General features: G+C 38.7%; 2 protein-coding genes across 4 annotated transcripts in view; one reads left to right on the top strand and one right to left on the bottom strand.

Annotated features, from left to right (window-relative positions):
• The window catches only part of KCNQ1 (potassium voltage-gated channel subfamily Q member 1), a 420,899-nt gene that overhangs the window by 8,328 nt on the left and 386,730 nt on the right, over positions 1-25,841 (top strand). The window lies entirely within an intron of this gene.
• TRPM5 (transient receptor potential cation channel subfamily M member 5) overlaps positions 1-25,841 on the bottom strand; it is a 42,595-nt gene that overhangs the window by 8,951 nt on the left and 7,803 nt on the right. Inside the window, exons 5-19 of the mRNA XM_026850363.1 lie at positions 24,525-24,589; positions 22,447-22,638; positions 21,030-21,132; positions 19,997-20,115; positions 19,059-19,406; positions 16,540-16,671; positions 15,295-15,418; positions 13,114-13,259; positions 12,232-12,344; positions 10,742-10,837; positions 8,116-8,374; positions 6,701-6,819; positions 6,024-6,156; positions 3,448-3,622; positions 874-1,042 (exon numbers count right to left, since the gene is read on the bottom strand). Coding sequence (XP_026706164.1) covers positions 874-1,042; positions 3,448-3,622; positions 6,024-6,156; positions 6,701-6,819; positions 8,116-8,374; positions 10,742-10,837; positions 12,232-12,344; positions 13,114-13,259; positions 15,295-15,418; positions 16,540-16,671; positions 19,059-19,406; positions 19,997-20,115; positions 21,030-21,132; positions 22,447-22,638; positions 24,525-24,589 — 2,293 coding nt within the window. The remainder of the gene's footprint in view (positions 1-873; positions 1,043-3,447; positions 3,623-6,023; positions 6,157-6,700; positions 6,820-8,115; positions 8,375-10,741; positions 10,838-12,231; positions 12,345-13,113; positions 13,260-15,294; positions 15,419-16,539; positions 16,672-19,058; positions 19,407-19,996; positions 20,116-21,029; positions 21,133-22,446; positions 22,639-24,524; positions 24,590-25,841) is intronic.

Below are 25,841 nucleotides of genomic sequence, written 5' to 3'. Positions count from 1 at the left end.
TTTTTTTTTTTTTTTAAGAGATATAGCTGAACTGTTGGAGGAAGATTTGTATTAAATACCTTCCTTTTTTTTGTGAGTATATTGCATTATCTCAAGCTGGCACAAAGTTATTAAAGCATTTCTTGTGTGTTCCTGTTGGACCTGTATTTGGTGTCAACATTGTTCATTGAATAGCATGACTTTATTCAGGAAGCCATAAAATGGATAAGAAAGGGGAGGGAAAGTAGATAACTGTTTTTACCACAACAAGCTAAAGCTTATTACAAAATTTAGCCCCATATTTACTTTAAAAAAGGAACAGCAAGCTCATCAAGTAGTGTTAATTTAATCTAAAATTAGTGTAAATTCTTAGATATTAAAATTATTGCAGTTACAGTCTTCAAATGTTAAAAAATACATTAGATTTTTTTTTTTTTTTAAATAAAGGTAATTCCACTTCACTCAGGCAAGACCACTGAACATGCCATGTCAGTTCTTCAACCAAATGAATCATTATTAGCTGTGCTGACATCAAACATTTCCCTTGTATGCAGATTATCCTCTGTTAAATCTGTCAAGTTTACAGCTGCTTTGCACCTGCAAACTTGTGGTGCAGCACAGCCAGGGATCCAGACCCTTCTACACATGTTTAATCAAATGTTTAGCAGTAAAAAAAGCTTCTTTTCTTCTTGTCTTTAATGTGGCTAGAGTAAGGACGATGAGAACTTAAGAACTGTATGATCACAGAAGTCCATTTATCAATCCCCAAATAATATTAATTTGGAAAATTACTAGTGTATTCCAAAATGAACAGCCAACAGCAATGTAGTAAATGTGGGTGTTCAGTTAAACCTTTGCAGCCTCTGTCTTGATAATTACTGAAATGGCTCTTACCTGAACATAGCAATCAGGAGATTCATAAGGAGGACATTGGTGACTAGAAGGAAGATGACCAACAGAAGTATGACGAGCCAATTGGCATAGCTGTTAGGACATGATGGTGGGTTCTCCTGCAGAATCTGCAGTGGATTTAATGTACAGTTCCTGGGATGTATTCGTGATGCTGCAAAGGAAGATAGAGAAATAAAATAATAGTTTTGACAAATCCTGCTGCCACATTTACTTCTTAGAGTAGAGACAAAATCTTTGCATTTTGGTGAGCAAAATCTCTGACTCAACATATGGCAAAAATTACAAATTGTTCTCAAGGTTTGAAGTAATGCATTTTATAGCTATTTCAATGCAAATAAAAACTGAGTATCTCTAAACATGTCTTTTTTTTAAGAACTAGTGACATGGATGGATGTGCCTTTAATGTTAAGATACAAATCAAGGACAATGATGATACTGATTACAAAAATGAGATTTAGTCTTGGCTGCATATAACCATCAGTGTAATTTTTTTACAATTATTAAAATATTAAACTCAATATTGTGGTAGTATTTTTGTACTGCCCTTGTTGACTGCTAGCAGGACCATGAGACTCTCTTAACCCTAAAAGGACAGTTCTTTGACTGCTTGAGCTACTGAGCTAATTATTGCAGTTGAAAGATCATTTCTGTGAACTAATATCCAATGTTTTAATTTTGTGAAAATGTAATAATGTTGTGTACATGAAGAGACATTGCCTTAATGTGCAAGAGGTTTGCAAGCCTAGGACAGTGCAGACCTCCAGAGCTTGGCTGCTCATTCAGGGGCAACATGGCTGTCACAGCTGGCTTTTTAGTAACATTCAGCAAAGGGGGGCTATATTCTTTTTAGCCTAATTGTGAGTTCCAAAGTCAAACCACCTTTGAGTATTTAGCAGTTGTGTTCCCCCACATACTTGTCTTTGCAATCCTCATGGTGGTATGCATGTTAGAGGAGAAAACTCAGTAAAAGCTGGGAATGGGGTTCCTCATTCTAAATTTAAACTACTTTGTACAGCTGAACTTGCAGTCAAGATTAGTAAGAATGGTTCTGCTGCATCAGACTAGAGGTCTAGCCATGTTGCCTGTCTCCAGCTATGAATTAAATCCACAGATTAAGACTAGCATAATGATTATTTACTTTTTTTGTTCTCCATTTTTTCACTAATAATTCTTTCCCCTACTGCCATGGATAACCGCACAATCATAATCCTTAGAGCATGCAGTTGTATCACCACAGATGGGACTGCTTACACCAAGTGCATTACCTTACATTTATCTACACTGAATTTCATTTGATGATTTAGCACTCACGAGGGCCCTCTTGCAACTCTTAGGTGCCTGCTTTAGTCTTTACTAACCAGTAATGTAGTTTTGTCAGCAATTTTTGTCCTCCTCATTACCCACCTCCTTTTCTGAATGTTTCATAAAGATGTCAAACAGAATAAGCCCCAGAGAGCCCCAGAACAAATGACTCCCTTCTGGAAGTTGCCTGTGTAATTAATTTTTTTTTTTCTGTTTTTCAACCAGTTATTTGTCCAGGTGACAATACTCTTTGGAGTCTCAATGGAGAGAAACACATATTTCTAGGGAATGCTACATCTGACCTATTTCCAAATTAGATTAATCCTATTCCATTAATATTTGTTTCTCTCCAATTACTTTAATGGAAATAAGACTGACTGGTTGTGCTGTGCATGCTTACACCATAGGCAATTAAGTAATTTTTTGGCTTTTCTATAGACATATGCCTTTTCTTATTAAGCTGAGTGAACTTGAAAGAATGCTTACTGGTTTGCTTCTGCCTATGGGATTTTTTTTGTTCCATCTATATTACATCAAGTTTGAATCCTACTTCAATATTATCACTGACATTTAGCACAGTTATTCTGGCTAATGCTACAGCTTTACTTCAGTTATTTGGGAGATGACCTATTCTGTATTTTACTTGCTTACCTACCAAAAACGTTGCCTTTGAACTTTTATGCCCACATATTTCTGTGTCTTGTTATTATTTTTATGTTGTTTTGTTTGAAATGTTGCACATACGCAATAAATAGCTTTATTTGATTTGGGCAGCTTTACCTTCAGAGTCAATAAATGCTCCAGAAGAATATTTATTCTAAAACATAAGTGTTTGCTTATGGGCAGAGCTGTACTGCTTTAACACTGCCACGTTAAAACTACTGCCAAAATGTATGGAGATGCTATTATTTCAGTTTACACAGGGTTATCTGGGTCTAGGTTAAATGGAAATGGAAATGGTTGAATGGAAATGGATTGAAGTGAAAGAAGGTGTGCCAGCCTTTAAAACTGCAAATCCTTGTGTGAATATTTCAGAGAGCTTGTCTAAATAGGGCCAACCCTATGCTCTACTGTAATTCCACAATTCACATTAGCTCTTTGCAAATACACTATTTATATCATAGTAATGTGAAAGCTTTGGTCTGCAGGACAAAGATGGAGAAAGAAAAAAAAGACAATACTGGGAATTCTATGCTCTAATCAGAAGTGTGCATTCAAAAATGGACGTTAGGTGGAGGGAAGAAATTTCCTCACTGTCTATTTCATCCAGTGGAATCTGGCCAAATATCTGAAGGTAGGGACGATAAAGCACCCTTCTGAATATCCATTCCACTCGGCTGTCATCGGGATGAAGTAGAGCTTGAGTTGTCACACCATAGGCAATGAGCCACACACTCAAGAAAAACAGAAAGAAGAAAACATCCTTCATCTAAAAAAGAGAGGGGGAGGGGAGAAAAGGAGAGGTGACTGTAATAGCATAGGCAAAGAGTGGTAGTCTTTCTATGTGAAAACTGCTCAGATAATTCTGTTTCTTTACAAGCTTGTTTAGGTTACATGAAGTGGAATAGGATACAGCTCCATGCACAGAATTCCTCTTCTGACCTTGCTGTTGTTAAATTGTTCTTGACCTGTAATCAGTATTTGTCTTTGGTAGGTCATTTAGACAAAGGCATTTGTTTTAAATCAAAACCTTGCTTTTCAATCATCTAACATTTAGAAATGAAACACATTCTATCTTTTAAGTGAATCTCATTGTACGTTTTAAATGCAGATTTTCTGTGAGAGCCATCAACTGCTTTACTGTGAATTACAAGACTGCTGCTGCAGCAGTGAATCCTGGTAATAGTCAGTGCTCATTGATGAATACTGAACTACTGATACAGCAGAGACTGAAAGCTGCAAGGATCAGGTAGCTTCTATCTTGGGTTTTCAAGCTAAGTAATGCATCTGAGGGATTGTTTTCAGGACTTCCTGCTTTTAAACATTGTGTTTCTCTACAGAAGCAGAAGTAATCAAATCCTAAAACACTTACTTAAAAAAATAAAACCTAATATGTATTTCAAGTGCATTAATTTTTCCCTGGTGGAAGAGGAACACTTCATCCTCTTCCCATCTAATCTGACAGAGTTCATTAGGGTCTGGAGATTCAATTAGATTATTGGATTGTGCAGTTACCCAAAAGCATAGGCATTTCAGACCTCCAAGATGTTACTTGGAGTTCTATTAAGAAACACAGTATCTCAGTCAGGCAAGACATACTTGATGTCTCTCAGACTTTCACCAATCTATTTTGTTTTCTGGTAATGCTGCAGGACAGTAATGGTGTAAGAGAGAATGGTGGTGAGTCTAGAAATATTTTTTTCCAACCTGCAGTCCCTCTTTGAACAGGCATTGCCCTGGCATTGAACTGCCGTTTTAGCAGCTGCCAGACTTGTTTCAGCAATTCTGTAGCAAGGTTAAAAAGGAGAAAGACAATAAGAGACCATCTTGGGTTGCTTCTCTGTTTAAGTAAGGGAAATGGTCTTTGCTTGAACCCACCTGATGAACCTTTCAAGAAGGTATCATTTACCGAAGTAACTTTCACTGTTCCTTCATTTGATGTAAAGTTCAACACTGAACCACCAATGCTAAGGCAATATGTTGGCTTGGATGGGGGCAGATGAAAGGTCCCATTTTATGGTTTTGTCTAGGCTGTTGTTTATGTTCTTATTTGCATCTTCTTAATCTGTGTGTTATCTCACATGATTTCAGATGCCAACATAGTAGACACATCCCTGTATTTGTTCAAGGCCCTGGTTTAGCTTGGTAAGCAGCAAGAAAGGGTTAGGAGCTGTAGATTTGACTTGTTCTCTTACAATATAAGTCTGCTAATGCTGTAAGCTAGATAATGTTCAAGAACAAATATTTATTTGCCATCTACCCTTTTGCTACTCCAGGCAAATGTCATGTTAGAGTTCCAGTTATTGCATTTGTAGACAAATCCAAATAGCTTGGTAGTTATGTTTATTCAATGTATAGGCTTGTTTAGACTGTAGGGCTTTTACTGAGCTCTGCTGTGAGTCACAAATCAAATATTTGTAGATTCTATAATAGCACCTACACTTAGATGAACTCCTATTAATCAGTTACCATGAGCTAATTGGCCTAGAGGATTAACATGCCTAAATAAAACGCTACTTTAACATAGCAATGAATACCCAAGCACAGTAACCGTAGTCCTAATGTCTCATTTCCTGCAGGAGAGTGGTAATAAATAAAGATCTTTTATCAACATCTTCCAACATATGCTCACAAAGTACTAATATGGTTTCATTGTAACTTGGAGCTACAAAGCATAAGTAAGAGTAACTCCTGTGGGAAACTTGCAACTCTCCTTTTCCACAGATTTTTTTTTTCACACTTCTTGCAAATAATGTAATCTATGTCCCCAAGCAGAGCAGAGTCGTTCAGTTAATGCCCTGCCCTTCTGTAAATGGCTTGTCATCTGTATGGGGTCTTTGCTCTGCATGCACACAGCTTATGAAGTGGGAGGAATAGCAGTAAATCAGACACTACTCTTCATTTGCCAGATCTGAGAATAAATGATTAGGTAAGGTACAAGGATTAGTAAATTGGGACCAGCTTGTTAAACTACAGAGCTCTTTGGAAGGATCTATTTCAAACTCATTGCATCTAATATTCATGCTAAATAAATGAATATATGCAAAATGACAAGCCTTAAAAATACAAAAATAAAGATTATAAACTGCTTTCCTTTGTAAAGAGAAGATTTCCTACTCTCCATTTTTTTGAAAGCACAAGTATTTATCTGAAAGAGTCTGCACACTTACCATTCTTTCCACAATTATGATCTTTGGTCCAAGTTGTTTGTGAATTGCAAAAATATGTATAAGTCTAAGTGTAAACACCATAAAATCAATGGCAAGTATTGTTCGGCCAGCTTGAAAAGTCGAGTTCAGCATCCTGCAGAACACATGAAATGAAATATCAGATCTCAACAAGTACCATTGAGAAGTAGTTTCTCAAATATTACACTCAGTTTCCAGGCATAGCCTAGTTAGAAAAAGGAAAGTGCTTCAGGGCTGTGGTTGCATAAGCCTGTCAGAGGAACCTAACATAATGTCAGTACATCAGTGCGAAATAGCCAAAAGGTGGAGGGACACTGTATTCTCTGTCTTGGCTTCAATGAGATTTATTAAAAAAAAAATAATAAAAAAGAGATATTATACAGTGAGTAAAGGGATTGCCAAAACAAAAACCCCAGAGCTTTTATGTACATGTGTTTGAATATACCAATGTGACTTTCTGTGGTCTCTGGAGCAACTCCTATGATTCCACAGAATTTCAGAGGCTTTCATTGCAGAAACACATCTCAAAGCATGTAAAAGTAAATGTCACACCTGTCCTCATGTGCACAGGAGACTGTCCTGTCAGTTGACATACATAGCCCTTGCTACTGAGCCTGGAACATGGAACATGGAACATGGAACATGGAACAGACATGTACCTGCAGGTGACCCCAATTATGAAGAGGAATATGGTCACCATATCACATTTATTCCAGTTATCCTCCACATACAGTTTAATTTTTTTCATTAAATTTGTGTCTTCATCTGTATAGAAACTCTGAAAAAGAGAAATAATCATTGGTATTGATCTGTTTCCAGTTTCACTATTTCATTGTGAGTTTTAACACAGTTCCTGTTTCCTTTTGCTCTTCCATTGCAAAAAGAAATGCCTTGTGTAATAGGGAAAAATGCTTGAAAACAAGCTCGTTTTACTGCCTTAAAACACAAAAGTTGGATGAAAAAGAAAAAAAAATATTTTTGTTCTTGTGGTATTAGCCTTAAGAATTTTTGAGGCCTGATTTTAAGATTTTGTCAGCATTCAGGCTGTTAAACAATACAAGACCTTCCAGTCAAAGTTCAGTTGCTAGACATTGCTACCTAAACAGCATGAACAGATTTGGCATCTGTATACTGGAATTGTCAGTGGGTGCACATTTGATTATCTAGGTAAAACGTTGGGTGTCTTAATGCAGTTTTAGCCTGGCACTCTTCATGTTTTACAGGCTTATAATGAAATGTTCTTTGATCCAAATATTTTCCATGTCCTCCTCTGGTTATGGCCTTGCTGCATAATTTCAAATAAATTGTAACAAACTGGGACCCCCTCACTGTTCCTGTTGCTTAAATAATGAACACCTAATTGTTCTTCTAGAGTAAATGTTTATAACTGCTTTTTTGTGTCTAAAGAGGGCAGCTTTATGCACCCACAGTTGGCAACACACTAGCACCATTGTTCACACATTATTTCAGTTCTGGAGCTGAGGACATTCCAAAGCCAATAACTGGGAGAGTAATAGAGAAGGGGTTTTTTTTTGTTGTTTTGGGTTTTTTTAGGAAAAGCAAACCGAAAAGACATCTGCTAATGGTTTGAGAAGTATATTAAGAAAAACACAAATAATCTGAATTAATTTACTTGGCTCTTTTAAACATTCCCCAATGGGAAAGAATATCTTAAAATGATGTAGAGTTGTCTGCTGTGTTTCCAGGTATAGAATATAACTTCCAACTTACTTTATTTGTGGTGGGAGGACTGAGTTCTGGGGAATTAAATCAGAGGGACACTTTGCAAAGTGAAGGACACCTGAATCTTAGCTGCTTGCTTGACTTAGCTACAGCTGGAGCAGGATGGAAAAACAGAGGTGGAGCTACAGGTTCATATGGTGGAGGAAGAGCTTGCCCTGGGAGAGAGAGGTGGAGTGCTCTGGATAAGGTAAGGTCTGTGTTGCTCTTCTGTGCAAAACTGCACCTGGTACTTGAAATCTTCAAGCTTGTACAGTTATACAGGTTGTAAATCTATTCAAAATATTGCTTCAAGTTTTACTGTGTTATTACTAAAACATTGTAGGTAACTGACCTGTCGGATTTCTTCCAAGACCAAGGTAAAAACCCAGAAGTAAAGTATAATTTCTTTAGCAGATGGACCCTCAGGTGGAGGTGGCTTAAAGTCCAGTAAAAGGACATAAGTAAATAGAAACAAAAAAGCAAAGTACATTATAACATTCCCCATAAATACAGTTACAGGGGCACTCCAGAATTTTCTCCACCGAGTAAATGTGAATGTTGCCCACGCTGTGTTTTCAGAAGGGTTCTGCTTTTCCAATTTACCATTTCCTCTGCAAAACAAGAAGAATATAGGCTTGATGATGACTTCATAAAATTAGTTCATGGGAACTCAGTGTTATTCTATACAAAGCTTCTGGTAAGATAGTAACAGGCAGATGCTGGGGGCGGCAGGGAGGAAGGCTGTAGAAGCCAGAGCAATCTCATTACCATAGCAGAAATATTTCAAGTCAAAAAGAAGGTTTTGAAAAACAAAGCCATATCGGACCTAAATGCATATTCTTGTTATTTCAGTTTTGTTGTGTTAATTTGATTTGTAACTTCATTGTGTTCCTGCATGTAGTACAAACACACAGGGAGAGGGAGAAGTGGGCTAATTGCTCTTCATCTTCCTAAATAATAGGTAAGAAAAGCAAAATGGCCAATGCAGGTTGTGAGTCAGTTCTCAATTATTTTGGCCCTAAAAAACTCTTGTAGCGTTTGCATGCAGAAGTTCTTGTTGTTGCTGTGACTTTAGGCAATTCCTCTTTTTGACCCAGTCTTTAAAGTGCTGGATCATGCTAAGCGTTGTTTTACTTGACTATCCTTACTGGAGTCTGAGAGAACTAGTGAAGGAATACTTTAGACCTTGACGCAACTGTAAGCACTGGTATCTCGCCCTTTACAACTAAATTAGAATAAAATGCAGAAAAAGTAATATAGAAACCTTTTAGTAGAAAAAGTTGACCTCACAGATTATTTATTAAGGTAGTCTTTGACTATTGTGGAATTACACAAGTGTTCTGGTAACTGAAGGGAAATTTGACCTGTGCATCTACAGTTGTTTTTGCTGTGTTTGAAACATGAAGTGCTATCTACTGGCAATGGAAATTATCCTGTGCAGAAAATGCAAGTTCCCTGTATTTGATAGCAATCTGATCTTAGTGTGAGGTTTTGTTTCCACATAAATTGCTCTCCTGTGTAAACTAGGGATGTTATTGTATCTTTAATTTTGTGATTCTGACTCTGAGAGGTGTGATGATGTAGCAAGGGATGTGCACACTAGGGTATGTTTTTGATTTCACCTTGCAAAAAAACAAACAATGACTCTTTGTTGGTTTTTAATTTCCCCTGACATCCTTGCTAATTATTAAATACATTTGTTACAAGGAAAAGTTCTTTCTCACAGCCAGTCTTTTCTATGTGCCTGATTCTGTACTACCTCTCATCTTATGACATCATAAGATATGTTCCCATGGTAACAGGCTAATATCAGAAACGGATAATTGCAGTTTTACTGTAAGATGCTGAAATAGATCTGGGAGGGAGAGAGCCTCTTTGTTAAAATAAATTGCTAAGATAATGGCAATTGGAACACACAGTGTAATGACCAAACCACGCTTCACTCAGGATATGGAAGTGCTTTATGACATTGCTTACAAATAGCTCCCAAGAGGCAGATGCTTTTACACCTGTTTTATAGGTTAGGGAGGAAGAGAGAAGAACTAATGTTTTTCTCCAATATACTGGCAGTTAAATGACAGAGGTAAAAATAGAACCTAATAACTCTGACTTGGTCCAGCAGTTCATATTAAGGATGATGCTTCCTCACTACTGTTTTTCACATATTTCTGAAGTTCTCTTTAAATTATTTGAAAACACATGCTTAATACAAGTGGCTGTTTAGCCATTAAGAGGACTTTGTACTAATCAAAATTCTTCCTATCCTGACTTAAGCCCTTGTGGCCTTTCAGGTTTTGGTGCTGAGTGTGTGGCAGAGGTATAGGGTGGGATTCAGAAGTTCTGAATCACAGATCTATGAATGACCACAAGCAACCGATGAAATCTTTGTGCTCAGTTACTCGTTTGTGTAACACTTCCTCTAACTCATGTTTGTGTTGTACTTTGGGTTCCTCAGGGCCCATCTTTAAAAATATAAATAAAGAATGCTGGTATGGTGAGAAGCTGACTTCATATAAAATTCCCAGGTGCTGATTTTTGCAAGTTGCTGCCTTTGTTGGAAAGCATGTAGTGATGCACTCCTATAATGTAAGGTTTTGCTGAGAACCTTCTTTCTGCTCAGCTCAGTAATCTGATAGGGGTTTAGTTCCTAAATCCAATGTATATCAGCCATCACAAGCTGAAGGGAATCTCAGGAGTCCCCTGGTATTAAGCAGATTCCCTGTTCTGTAGCAATTACGTGCTCAGAACAAGTAAAGTTGTGTATCCTTAAAACAGTGATATATCCCTGCTTATTTCTATGTTCTTTTTAGAAAGCAACAACAGCAGTAATCACAGAGCACAGCACTTTCTGAGGAGCAATGACTTTCTTGGTCCTTCAACTGCTCCTTAGATCATTAGCTGGTCACCAATCCACAAGAAGTGTCTTGTTCTTTGATTGTTGTCACAAAAGTTATATTAACAAATGGTTTTAAACTTACCGATCTTCTTCCTTGGAAAAAAATGGAGTCCTCTCTGTATCTAAACTGTCCAGCTCTCTAAATGGCTCTGACTCATTCTTTGATTGTTTTTCCTCACTGTAAGGAAATAAACTCATTAGTTGAAAGATGATGGTTAGCAATTTTCCACTACTAAACTGGCATCCTTACAGATCTGCTAGCATGGATTTATCCTGGACTTGTTCCACTGAGAATCTATCAAATAATGCATAATCATTACCTCTGCAAATTCTGTTTATATGTAAGGAGAAGGCTGAAGTCACCCGCAAGATTCAGAGAAGTAATCATTGGCATGCTTCACAAAAATGGAGCAGGATGCTCAGTTTCCTCAGATTAGGAGTTGAGCAGAAATGAACCCCTCAGTCCTAGAAGACAATACCCCAGCGCTCTGTTCCTGGTTACTCTTACTAGCAATTAAGAGAGAAAATGCCAGAAGCAGTAGGGAACACGGTGTCAACTCTTGTATTTCCAGGGAAAGGAGGCAAAAAATGTCCTCCACAGAACAAATTTGGAAAGGCTTACTTTGATTATGAATCATAATTTAAACCTTTCCATTAAAACTTTGCCAAAATGTCACATTAGATTACCTGAATTTGTGAATCTGGCAGCCACTATGACAAGTGATACCGGCAGAAGGAGAGTCTTAAGTCAGCAGTGCCAAACAAGTTGTCCTCTTGCTTTTAAGCAATTTAGCAGTTTAAGAAACATACATTTCATAATAGGATGTCATTCCATAATGCAAATTCTGTTGATTTGTATATGATTCTCACAATATTACAAGGTTTTCTTAAAGTTTCAGTTCCTGGATTCTTATGGCTGGCTGAGCATCTTGGCTGCTTTTTTTTGTTGGCTGCTTTTGGTTGTATGTTTTTTAAGAAAACCTAAGATTCTAACCATCTTCACTGTGACAGAAAGCTGAAAACTACAAACTCCAAAGCTATGCCTGCAGAAGACTAATAGAGACCTCAAGATGTTGAATTTGAAATTCTTAATTGATTTCATGTCAGTCCTGTGTTTTTAAGCTTTACTTACAGTTATCAAGGCTTGTGGCTGATAATGCTGCTTTATGATGGCTATTTTTCTAGATAAGATACTGAGGTTTGAACCAGGCATCTCCAAATCTAGAAGCAGATGGTGCTACACCTGGAGATATCCTACACATTACTGTGTAGAAACTGGAGCTGACAGAATTCCAACAGGTTTTCCTGTGGACTGTGCAAAATAGAAGTGATCTATGTGAAACTCTGGCATTGATCTTTTAAGTATCTATTAGAATAGGCACTAGCACAGAACATAAAAATCACTCAGTCCCATAAAAAAAATGATTTGGCTAATAGGGGTGCAGTCCTTCTGTTGACACTTTGAAGCAATATTACTGGTCTTATCATGTAGATGAGAAATTCTGAGTCTGGATATTTTTTATAGCCATTTTTCATCACTTATATCTTGCACCCAAATAGCTATGTTTGTACCTGAATGCTATTAAATTTGTGTAGATTAGGAAAGGACACCAGAATCCACAGATAAGCTTCAGGATTTGTGTGCTTGTAGACATGTCTCCCCACCATATTTTTGTCAAGAAGGCCTGAAAGTCAAGAAAATAAGAGGTGGCTTTAAGATCACAAAAACATACATGCAGATGAAGTGCACCTATGTTCTGTGGCTTTTAAGGCAGTGAATGCTCCAGAAACTTAAAGCAGGCACACCTTCAGAGCGAATAGGTGCTCTGAGCATCCTTCTGCAGATGTTGTTGAGTATGCAAAGAGTTATGAAGAGGACAGTGGAAAGAACAGCAAGTCAAGCAGAATTAAGCAACATCTGTAGCACTAAGAAAGTGTAAGTCAGGCACTGGGAGCTAAAAGCACTATCACTCTTAATTTAGCTTTGTATATGTGGAGAGAACTCAGGTTGTGAGGACAAAGCTGAAGAGTAATTTGATTTAACTTTTATCTTTGAGCTCTTCCTTGAATGTGAACAAGGAGTTACCTCACATCTTAGAGCAGCTTCATTATGCCTCAGGCAAAAGTGCTTTCTTGCTGCTTCTCTGTGAGCAAGGAAGGAAGAAAAAACACAGGATGGATTAGGGGCTAAACCTCCTCCTCAGTGCACTGGTCTGCGAGCCAACTGGATGAAAGGGAGGTGAAGGGGGAAACTGTTGTTTTGTCAAGGATGCAGAATAGTGTCCTCCTCATATGGTGCTAGGGAGAGGGAAGAGTCTCCTCTCCAAAGAATGCCTCTTAGGGGAATACATTTCATGGGGTCGTTCAGTTGCTGTGTTATCCTATTCTGTGTCTACCATCATGCTGAAAGGCCCCAGGGCTAGAGGTGGTGAGGGAAGGGTCTGTCAAACTTACCTGGACACCATCATGTGCAAAGAAGGACTTTGCATCTGCTTCTGTAGCCAGCTGGAGGCAGGTGGTTTTGCTCCAGTACTGGTTTTTCCTCACCAACAGAGCAAATGCTCTCTCCTCACTGTTGTGGTAGCATTCGCTAAACAGTTCTGCCAAATGAAGGAAACGTGGACAAACAGATGTTGTGATTTAAAAGAAAACATTTTTTAAAAAGAATGTAAGGTAAGAGTGATCTGTGTAGGGCACAGCATGGTGGCAGCAAAGCCTGAGCACTGCCAGATGCTCCTTGTTGCACCAGAGACTTCTGCAAGGCTAAAGTAGTTGGAAGGAGCCTGATAATGCTAAAAGGAGGTGGGAGGGAGAGAGGAAAGTTGCTGGACACAAGAATAACTTGCTATGGCTTTATGCATGTGTGTACACGTGTTGGGGCAGAGGCCAGATGAAATAGATTTTGCCTTGGTGAAAAAAAAAATCATTGTAATTTTAACATTCCCACTATTTGTAAGAAGATCTGGAGTAAATCTCTTGATACCTCTCTCCTATTTCTTTCTATCCGCATGCTCATTTCTCAGCCTGGGACCTCTAACAGGTTTGGGTTCTGGGTTTTTTTCTTATTGTTTGATCTGAGGAGAACCTTTTCTTTCTCAGTTCCTCAACAGACAGCATAAGAAACTTCTGGGAAACATGTCAGTATTCGTTATAGTCCCTCATTTGTAGCTGCCTCATGTGGAGCTTTAGACCATATCCAACAAAACTGTATCTCTTCAGTGATCCTCTTACACTTTGAAGGGTGAGTTGTCACACTGCCCCCACTCCTGAATAGACTAAACAAAATCAGCAGCGCAGCTTTGCCTTGTAGCCAACAAATCCTTGGTTTTAACACAGAGCTATTTCATATAAAATAATATTAGACTTGGTAGTGTGTTGTGTAGTAGTTCTGTTTCCAGAAAAGCTGGTCCTGGAGCTCAGAAACTAGGATAAACATTCAAAATGTCAAGATTTTCTCATTAGACAACATCTGACTTCTTGTGTCTGCTTCATTCTGCTGATTCACTTGGTTATGGCAGTACCTTTCCTAGGTCAGCCTACACCTCGTTGTAACACTGTGAGGGCTGGGGGAAGGATCATGTTCACTTAAAACAAGCTGATATACAGACTTCTTTTGCAGTTGATGCAGTATTTATCGTTCTTAAAGAATGTTTGCTCTACTTAATATTGACAGTGTTATCCGGGCCAGAAATTAAAATTGAGGATCTGATCTAATACTTACCAAAGCCAAGGAGTAGACTTCTGTGTATTGGATTAGGCCTTGTAATTCCATGACTTAATTACTCAAGCCCTGAGATTATATGAGAACCTGACTTTTATTTTTTGTAAATAATAATGGTCCTGTGAGAAGAGGGGAAAATGTGATCTGTGTGTAAATAACGTAGCAATGTCTGCATGAGCCTTCAGCTGCTTGATGTACTAGCTCTCAGAGGAAAGAGACTGTGTTTCTGTGTGGCATACTTTAAAGCCTTCTGTTCTCAGCAGAGCTACCTTCAGGTACAGGTTAGACTGAAGTCAGATCAGCAGAGGAGTTTGTGTGCAGACATCTGGTTTTAAACCAGGCAAAGGGGAGAGAGCTTGGCATTCTGGCATTGCAGATGCCCGAATTCTGACTGCTGTAGGGAGGGGCAGCTTGTTTGCTGCGAAACCAGACTGAGCCTCACTGCAGTTTTGCAGTGCAGTTAGCCCTCTTCTGGGTGAGGTAATCTTGAATTATTTTTAGCAGCGAAGACAAACCTTAAAACTTGTTGCTCTAGTGTCCCTCACAGAGCAAGCTTGATACTGCAGAAAAACCAGGCTGCTGTGAGCCTGGAAGTGTTTTGTTTATCTTGCCCATCGCTGTAACACACCTTGTACTAAGATCAGATACTGAAAATGCCAACATGCAGGAGGACAGTAATTTCTTCCATGATTCCCAAGGGCCAGTCTTGGAACGCTCATTTTTCCAAAATGATTGGGTTTTAAGTCCTTCTGTGGTATTTGAAGTTTGGGACTGCCTGTGCTGCAAGGCTGTTAAATTATTCATGTCAGTTGACCTTTTACAACTTTGAAACCGTATTTTTTTTCACTTGCTTGCCATCCAATGGCAGTTACTTCTTAAATTTTTGATGCTGTTAAAAAGGTGCTGTTACTTACCAACAGCAAGCTGCTCATACTTGGCCTCTTTCATTATACGAGCTACTTCAGTCTCTGTCTCCAGGCGGGACATCTCTTTCAGGATCTTGCAGGCTGCCAGAGCTGAAGCTACACCCTCCTGACCCTGTAGAATTGAAAGAAGTGCTGCTGTTACCATTCACTGGAGAGCATTTCTGAACTGGGGAGAGTTCACTAAGGAACACTTCTAACGAGAGAGGGGAAAAAAAAAAAAATGCAAAGAATTTCAAAGAATCTTGCCTCAAACAGACTTGGAAGTACAAAATGTCAATTGAAACTACAGTTTTGGTGATATTTGAGGATTGAAAACCACGTATAGTTCTTGTGCCTAATAAGGCTGGAGACTTCTGGGTTTGATTGACCTTAGAGGGGTAACCTGTTTTGGGGTAGCAGTCAAAGACTTAAAGGCGAACAATGCATCATGGAAATAGAGCAAACCAGTCTCCTAGTACCAAGATACCTCAAACATGGCTATACTGAGAACCTTCACAAGGCTGCCTGGGAAAAGAGAGAGCACAGCTGGCAGTGGCACAACAGTGGCACACAGCAGAGAAACATGCCTTCTGGTAAGAGGGCTCCACAGACACAAAGCCCTGCAAGGTGCAGATGTGTCTGCACGCACACACATCCCCTGGCTGAAGAGTGCCAGATGCAGCTGTCTGGAAGCTCAGGGATGGAGCCCAATAGCTGTGTCTGGCCCTGTGGAGGGAGGGAAGCTATGGCATTGCACTCCAGATGTAAGAGACAGGGCCTCGGTTGTGGGGGATTGCAAAACAGGAGCCAATTATGCCAGCTTGAAGCTCAGCCTTTGAGAGTGTGATGCTGTTGTTCCCTATGCATACAGCACGTAAGCTGAAGATGCTCCATTGCACTGTCGCACTAGAACCCAAACAATTGACCCATTGTAGAAGGAACAAAACCTGAGACTGAGAGTGGTGAGTCATCATCAGCAAAGAAGAGAAGGGCCAACTCTGCAGCTGAAGTTAATCAGCAGTGTTTAAGGCTGTGCTGATGTACATGGGCTGTTGCTCTGCTCTCCCTCCCTGTCAGGCCCTCTGGCCCTTGCTGGCATGAGCTACACAGAGATGAAAGACCCTATAAATGCCACATCTCGTACTTTAGAAACAAACTTATCTATCATCTGAGCTGCCAGGCTGAGCAAAAAACATCTTGTATACTTGAAATATGCCAATATTTCTCCTGAAGCAGCTACAGCTCAAAGCTTACCATAGCCCAGAAATAGTTTGCCATCTTGTGCCGGTTTTGAAGTACTGCCCATACAAACAAATCCCTCCAAGGATTTTCACTTTTCTCGTTCATATCCAAGGGCCCAGGTAATCGCTTTGTATTAATTTCATCCTGAAATATGGTTTGTAGAAATTAAAACCTGCTTTGCAGTCTCATTCCATGCAAATAACATGATCTAAGCTGTTCTTAGCCTTGCCAGCTACTTCATATTCTTTGATTTTTTCTTCTTTTTGGTAGGACTGAGAGGTAATTAGTTCATTCTCTACTGAATCAAAGGACCCTTGTGTTCCCAATATAACTCAATATGTGTGAGAATGTTCTGGATGAAACCATGAATCCATTGAAGTCAATGGTAAAGCTCTCATTGACTTTCAGGGTTTCGCTGCTGGTGTGTAATATCATACAAGACAAACCTGTGACTAACTAATCTGAGCTTGCTTTCACTTTTACAGGATTCTGCTCAACTGCCGCAGAGGACATGGTTTCAGAGAGAAGGGAACAAAAGGCATTTTATTTCAACAGAAATAAATCTCGCCAAGGCCCTGTACATGACAAGAATAGAGTACGTCAATACCCTCTTTTTACTCTTTCCTTTGAGAAACCTCTCCCTCATGCAGGGAGTATTTCAAGTAGAACAATGCCTATTCCTTTAGCATTTGATAAAAAAACTCTCCAGAGGAAGTATGGCAACTTAGGTCAAGTTGTGAGTTTTAAGTATATTTAAAAACTGCATTTATATCTCTTGTGTTAATTAGAAGCAGCTAGAGTGGATTTTTCTTCTTTTTTAATAAAACAACTTTTTGTGAGGTTATATTTTAAATGATGGGATTCTGTTCAAATTTATTTTAATGACATTTTTTGGGGGTGTTGGTGGTTTGGTTTTTTTCCTTCAGTTTGTCGTGAGCTATTTAATCACCTGAATTGCATTGAAATCCTTGCAGGAGACAAAGATATCCTGAAAGCCTCATCAGTCTTTGTAACCACTAGTTCTTAACTTGAAATAAGGCACACAATTCAGCAGCAGTGACACTGGTATCTGAGTACAGCTCTTTCTGTTGCCAGTGATAATGGGATTGAGCCACTGGTAGCAGGCATGGCAATAAGCTTTTAAAGGAACAAAGCTAGTAGGCAGTGTGATCTGGTATCTGAGTTGGGCCTTATTTAGAGCACTTGGCTTTAGCTCACTTACTGCCAAAGCCCACAAAGGTAAATGAGATTCAGAAGCAAATTTTTGCTTCTGTAAAATTTGTAAGTCTGGAATCTGCTTAATGACTTCAAAGGGATTCCCCCAAATTGTCTGTCCTTGTGAACAAAGAAATCCTGACTAGATTCAAACTTAGCTTTTTGTATTACTAATTCATTTAGCTAGGCTTTACTGGAGTAAAAGTGATTGAAGCTCTTGAGTGAGAGGTTTTTTTTTAGTATAAAACAGTTTTAAGATGAAACTAGAACTTGGCAAATATCAAAAGGTTTAACTGTTTAGTTTGACTAAAACTCTGATCTTAACAAGATTTCTCTATACCCCCCTCTTTTGAAATCGTGTGTCCAAACTTATTTCCCATGTTCTTGCAAGAACTTTGGTACTCACAAGTTTCAATGTTAAATATTCTGTCTAAATGCAAAAATGCTGATATATCTATGGCACAATTGCGGAAGTCCACTACAGACCTTCCACAGTGGTACCCACCAGATGTTACACTTGCCATGTGTTGGCCAGGGTGCTTGCAGGGCCACTTCACGCAGTCGTTCTTATTTCTTTCTGTGTGTTAGGTCACTCACTAACAAGACTATAATGGTCTAAAGGTAGATATCATGTACTGTGCATTATTGAATATCCAATCTACCCCTACACACTATAAATCTGGGAATAGCTTTACAGACAAAGATTACCATTCTCAGATCTGGGGTGGAAAATGTCCATCACCTGCTTGTCTTTTTCCTAGAAAGTATTGTCTTTCAAGTACTTCTGCCTGAAGTTCTCTGAAAAATGCAGACTGCTATTTTTGTTAATTACTCCATAGTAAATGTAAATCTATCCATATTCCCCATGTATCTTTCATTGAATCTGTTCTTATGCATGTGAGGCTAATAAGATCAACAAACTTTTCTCCATGTGCAAGGTACTAGAGCAAGGAATGGTCTGTGGAAGTTGGGCTAGAAGAGTGTGAGGTACAGGGCCCTCTACAGATCCTTAAACAGAGCTTGTATCTTAGCATGAGTTCAAGGAACAGTAAAACCTTGCATAAAACCCCATGTGTGGAGGAGAAGAATCACAACCTGTCTTAGAAAATCCTTTATTTTCCTTCTAAATTTTGAAATTAAAAAGATCAAACTATTTTATCTGTAAAAATAATGAGCTGAAAAAAAGGAATAAGAAACTGAAATGACTGTTTCTTTCATCTTCCCTTCCTTGCCCCATCCAAAACAGCTAGACCAAGTTAAAATTGTTTAAATTCTAAATTGGAGGGGAACAGGACTGATGGAAGGTTGTAACTCACAGATTTCTTCTTGCCTCCATGTCTGAGGTCTTGATAGAAGCCTTTGCATGCATCATGGAGAAAATCCTTGAGAACTCTAGAGACCTCACTGAGAGTAAAGAGTGGGCACATCTCCTTCTCCTGGTGCTGTTGGCCAGTGGGTCCTGACAAGGTCAGCTTGCTTTCTTCATGTTTCTTCAGTAGGAGTTCATAAAGGAGACATTTCTGAGAAATGGAACAGTAGAGTCTCTGCAGACGACTATATGTCAGGAATTCAGATATGTTAGCCCCATTGTCAATAAATAACTTCACGAATTCTGGTTTGTCATTGACCAGAGCATCCATCATCACTTCCTCCAGATCACAGGACTAGATTGAAGGGAAAAAGAAAAGTTTTGGAGAGTTATGGATGGATGAGACTGGAAGATTTCATATAAGGACATGCACATTTTATCTTCTGCCAGGTCAACAGTGGGTACAATGAGAGAGAGCTAGAACTCTTAATTTCTTTGTGACAAAATGTCTATGTAAGCATTAATGTTAAAATGTCAACACAAATAGCATGTTGTAGGAGAGGAGTTGCAGTGATGTTAGGTACCCACCACAATGGGTATTTATACAGCAGTTTAAACAGGGACATTCTTCCTACCATCTTCTAACAGTAATATCTGCATTCTTCTTTTGCTTTGAAGGTTTGTACAGAAGGAGGAGGGAAGATTCTTGCCCCCAAAGAGCTCAAGAAAGAGGCTGTAACCACCAAATTATTCTTCTATTTTTAGCCATTATCATGTAGGGGACCAGAAAGACAAACAGCCTGAGGAGGAATACTACCACTGCCCAATCTCTTAGAGGAGAACGCAGGTAATGTTAAAGACTGAAGCCTTCTCTCAGGATGTTTCAGTGTCTTGTATACATTGGATTATACACCGATTGTCCTCTAAGGCAATCAAACCTGGTACCTTCCACTCCACGTCACCATTGAATATTTCACTTTTAGCTATGTCCACTCTATTCCAGGCCACTGCCAGCTTCAGTTCATCCAGATACTCCTGAGCCTCCTGACTGTGACTTTTACAGGCTGGCAAAAATAGGAAAGGAAAATAAACTCAGTACTTTAACTTGTTATGTTTAATTCAATATAGTATTAATAATTTGATTAGCAGTACAAGCTCTCCTTCAGGTGTCACAGATCTGTGGGCTGCTTAACCAGGAACCCTTCACAGCACTGTTTTTTCCTAACTTAAGAAATACTAATAAATACTAATTTTTGCTAGTTGAATTATTTATTAAAGCATTAAGTTTAAAATGTCTGTAGGATTTTAAGATGGACCATGGCCTGCAGAAAGTGGGGCACAGGATTGGCTATTGTTTTTGTCTTGTTTCATTTAGCACATTAGAAATATAATGTCTTTTTTTCCCTCATGCTAAATTTAAGCTAACACAAAAAATTAAGTTAGCACAAACTAAAATGAGTGGCAGAGCAAGTAATATCTTCCTTCAGAGGATACAGTGAAGATTTCTTATAGGAGAAATGGATTGTTTCTGGAACTATGGCAGTTCAGGTCTACTTGTGGGGTTCTTTTTGTTCTTTTTTTTTTAAATTGCTTGTAACTGGAGTAACTGCTCCAGTGTATTTCAGTTCTTCTATAATCTCTACTACAAATAGAAGCAAGTAGTGAAATAAAGGAATGCTTAAAATAGTACTATACAATAGCATGAGATTAAAAAGCAAACACTAGTTTAAAGCAAGGTTACAAGAGGTATGGTAATTCCCACAATTTGTCAATAAGCAAACAAGAACTCTGCAAGTTTAAAGCAAGGTTACAAGGGTATGGTAATTCCCACAATTTGTCAATAAGCAAACAAGAACTCTGCATCAGAAATTAAATCTGATCCAACAGCCAACTGAACTTGTTCTGGACAGGAAGGAAATACATTTATGGCATAGAAGTCAAAACAAGCATTATGCTGTGCTGTGTTTATTGTTCTTACCTTTTACTAAAGCTTTTAAAATGACTGTGTCTAGTTCTTCTGAACCATCTTGCTCAAAGTTGTGCAGAGTTAGAAGATGTTCGTGTGAAACAATGTTCTGAATCTATTGGGAGTTGAAACAAAAATCATTTTACGCATTATCCTACTGTTATATTTTAATGCCTAAGAGCCCAGTGGAGCTCACCCATACAGTATTTCCCCAAAACTTACATTCTAATTATAAAGCTGAGGTTTGGCAAGAAGACAAACATTAGTTTCTCATATATAAATAAGTCCTAAGGCAAGGAGGGACTTACTGCCTTTTCTAAAATCACCCAGCAGGACAAGAGGAACAGATCTTAGATATCCTGAGTATGAGAGCAGTGCTTTAATTAAAATATCCTTTCTTAACTCACATTCTTATTTGACTCACAGTCATGCTGTGGCCAGCACATCACTAGTTTTGTTTTACCTTTTCCTGCTTTGACATTTAAGTTTTGCTCTCAGAGTTGTTTATTTAAAAGCATAGCCTCTAAATCTTCTTTGAGTAAAAGTTATCAAATATTGATATATACAGTACTCTTCTGCTTCTCTATTTATTCAGTTTTCTTTCTCGCAGCATAGTTGCACTGAGACTGTGTGAGCATCCGGCAATATCGCTTCTAGATGCCCTTCCATCCCCTTGCGTTAGTGATCTGGCAAAGTTCTCCCTAATGGAATTAATATGTGGAACTCTTAAAGCTAAGGATTATGGCAGGGACTGCAAAGAAGTAGTGTGTCAGGTCGAGTGGACTTGATTTATTGCAGAGGCACACAGTGCTCTTCAATCCTCACATAAAGACAATCTCAAAGTTTTTTTTTTTTGTTTCTTAAACACTTTTGCATAGTGGTTTAAGTCCAGCAAGTGTGCCTCAAGACAAAGAGTAAGGAAAATATGTGAATCTGGTTTGTCTTTCTTTTTTAAGAACACATATAACTGACAATAGATAGGATAATTTCTAAACACCCTTCATTCTTTTTAACTTATTCATGCTTATCCACAATTAGGTTTCCATTTAACAGCTGTGGATCATGAATTAGGTCTCTTCTGTCACAGCTGCACAAGCTCCACAGCTGTGGAATATAAATAATGCTTCATGTCCTCCAGAAGGACTGTGGGGTTCCTGGGTGCTGGCTGCTACTTGAGCAAATAATTAAGGAAGGACAGAGCCCTAAGTGTTCAGCTGAATCACTAAGACAAAGTAGTTTGTATGATCAACTGAGCACTTGATTTTAAGATTAGAAAGGTACTCTATGACATTAGTGTCAGAGCACTGGAGTACCCAAAACTTCTGGGTAGCTTCTTGTCAAACCTGTACTGAATGGATTACTGATGCTAGAAATGGTAGGAGAGAACTTGTGAACATGATGTATGTGATTATCAAACATAAGAGCTCACTGTTGCCGTCCACTGGAGAATGTCCTTCCACAAGAAGCTTTCTGCAGGAAACTTCTCCTTAAATTGCTTTTCAACAGCTTCTGGCATGATAAGCTGTGGGTCATTCATGAATGCAGATAAGATGTCAGCTGTACCTCCAGACCCTGCTAAGATAAGCCAGGGAGCAGAGTTTTCCAAACCGTTGCATATTCTCTGTAGTTTAAAAAAAAAAGTACAATTTTAGAGTTCAAATATGTAAAGAAAATGTTATTCAAAAGAAGGATTTCTTGCAAATTAGGAAAAAATATGTACCTAAACCAGATTCACTATGGAGTCCATCCAGACTCCTCTAAGCTATCAGGATTTTGCTGGCTCTATAGCAGGTCATCCATGTATAGACCCCTGACTGTACTTCTTTTCATGATGCATCTGCTGAGTAGCTAGTAGATTTGGACAAACAATGCATAAAACTTCTTTGTCCCTGACTTTTTCTTTTTTTTTTTTTCCCCTGCAGTTTGTGTTTCAGCATAATCAAGTGCAAGAGGAGCACTATAAAGCAATTCTCATCAGGCTCTTCTGGCTGCTAAACCTGGTGATATGTTCTGAAAATCAGGAATTTGCCTGTAGGGGTACAACATTGGGCCACAGGAAAAAAAACACTAAAGCATAAACACTACAAGAGTTAAAGGCTGATAATTCTATTATTTGTGCAGTTAAAATTAATAAGGCAGGTTGCTGAGAGAGAAAAGCAGACGCCATAGCATCGTAACTGCAACAATGACTATTTGCTGCCAATCTGTTTCTTACTCCAGTTATGCAAGAAGCTCATGAGACTTTAAGAATCTAACTGTTGATTTTCTTGTTGCATAGGTTGTGGTTTGTTTTGTTTTGTTTTGGGTTTTTTTTTAACAACTGTTGTAGCCCTTGGTGTGCATTATCTAATTTGTATTTAAGAAACTGACATCCTAAAAAAGTGCAGTTATCTGTTCCCAGCACCTGTAAATTTAGGGCAGCTCTAGCCAGTCATCTTTGGTCTCCAAGTCACTTTGTTCTCTAAAACTTTGAAAAGGATTTATAGGTTGTGCTATGAGATTTTTTTTTAAATTTTTTGTTTTTTCTAACACCCAAGATACAGAACACACTGCCATATTTAGCTTCTAGAAGGAAAGCTCAAGAGGTGACATAGTCCTAGTTTAAACAGTGAGATTTCTAATACCAGTGTGTGTTTTAGTCTAGCTGACAAAGACATGACAAGATACAGGGACTGGAAACTGAAACTAGAAAACATCACCAGAAATGAGTCATCATTCTGAAAGGGGTTGCCAGCTTGTGTGGCAGAGTCTCATCACTTGGAAACTTTATGGTTAAATGTCTCTCTAAAGGTAGAGTATTCCTTTTCACCCAAGATTATATATACCAAAAAAAAAAAAAAAAAAAAAAACCTACAGGCTGCTACAAAGCAAAATAAAATACCAGTAGAAGTAAAATAGAAATCAAAGACTATCTCCTAGTTAACAGGTTCTTTAAGTTGTAGAACTACTTGGGAAAAAATGAAAATGGACCCTTCACTGAAGGAGATATGTGATTGCTAGCAGGCAACTCTCTAGCCTTCTATCCTACAATGTATTTTTGCTCAGTGGAACTAGGACACTACAGTTTTAAATGGCATATCTAGCAAACCTGGTCTTGTATTTCCTCTGAGCTCTGTGACAGAGGCAGTTGTCTCACTGCTGCTGGACAGCATTGAATGATGAATCTTTCTTTTTTGGTATGTGATCTCAAGTAATAGCACAGGATTTCTGCTTTACTAGATCTGGAGCTGGCTTCTGTGGGTTTGTTTTGGTTGTGGATTCCTTCTTCCCACTGTACAAGCTGGCAATGGAAGCTTTAATGATCAGCTGGTGCCTATTCAAAAGGAAATATTTCTCCCAAACAAGTACTGGCAAATTTAATATTAACAGAATTAGGTTCTTAATGGCGTGTATATATGAATTTTGACTTTATGTAAAGTGCTAATACAAGTATTTGTCATACAGCCAAATTTTCCATTAATTACTTAGCACCAGTTGATTCTTCTAAAATTGCAAACAGCTTCTTACCTCAAGTGTGCATGGTCCTCCATTTACCAGTAAGCAAAGCACAGGGATCTCAATGCTACCTGTTCCTGTGAAACAGATGGTTTATTTTTTTTAAATTGACAGCTTTCACAAAACCACTGTGTTTTTGCCAACCCCTTGAAAATACTTCTCCTGTTATGTGCTGTTCTGGTAGGTACCAAAATGTGAACCTGCAGATGTCAGGCAATTGCAGAAGCAAGGGGCAAAGGAAGAAAATAACCCTGTGGCCTGGCAGATAGGGTCCTAGTCTAAGATTTGGGACAAAGACACCTTAGCCTCAGATGTCTTGTGTGATCCCTGACAAGCAGTTCAGTCTGTTCTCACCTCAGTATACCTCAGCTGCAAGACAGGGATACTGGCACTTCTGTCGTAGCATTGTTGACTTTAAGTCATGTATTTACTGCAAGGTGATCAGATAGTGGAGTAATGGAGCTGCATGAGGGTTAAAGACAAGATTGTTAGGTTTTCAGAGAGGCAGCTACTGTTATTTATATTAAGATACAGTTGGAAGTGAACAGCTGTCAGTTTGTCCCAGGTGTTATGCATGTGCCTAGCGTGTGTGGCAAGGTGTAGTGAAATCCAGGAGAAAAGCCTGATAAAAGAAGGATTTAATATGAAGAGGCTGACTGTGTGGAACAGCTAGGGTGAGATGAGTCAGACAGGAATTGATAGGAACCATATACTCTTTATTACTCTGCTTAAACAGCTTAAAATTTCATTGAGCACAGACTAATGTGACTATTAATAACATAATCTTATACATTTAAAAGAAATGCTAATGAAATATTTAACATGTCACGGCAGCAGGGGAAGAAGTGATGTAGGCATCCCTGTCCTCAGCCATCCTCCCACAGGGGCACGCTTATTTCTAGGTGGTTTATACTGTAAATGCTGAACTCTGTAATCCAAAAGTGACTATAGATTGGCCTAAAAGAGCTCAGTCAGAACAGCAGCATCATGAGATGAATGCCTCTTTCAGTTGGAAGATAAAAGGTATTTAGTTCAAAGAATTTTTTGATGTTTCCCTTTGTAGATCTCCCATAGCAGAGATCACCACTTACTGCTTCTTGGATCTGCTGTGGGATGAGATAAGGTAGAACTGAGCTGTATCCAGGACATGATTGGCAAGTAACTTCATTTGTTTTAGTGAATGGCATGGCATTACCATACCTCTATAAGGTGATGTTCTAGTTTGAAGAGTGACCTCTGTGCCTACAGGTCCCTCAGGATGTGATCATGGCCTCAGATACACTTTATTTACCATAGATTTAGATAAAATTTAGCTTGGGGGGGGGGGGG

Source organism: Athene cunicularia, assembly GCF_003259725.1.
Source record: "Athene cunicularia isolate RWA chromosome 5 unlocalized genomic scaffold, athCun1 chr5_part2, whole genome shotgun sequence".
NCBI lineage: Eukaryota > Metazoa > Chordata > Aves > Strigiformes > Strigidae > Athene > Athene cunicularia.
The sequence above is the reverse complement of the archived record's forward strand: the minus strand, read 5'-3'. Positions and strand labels throughout refer to the sequence as shown.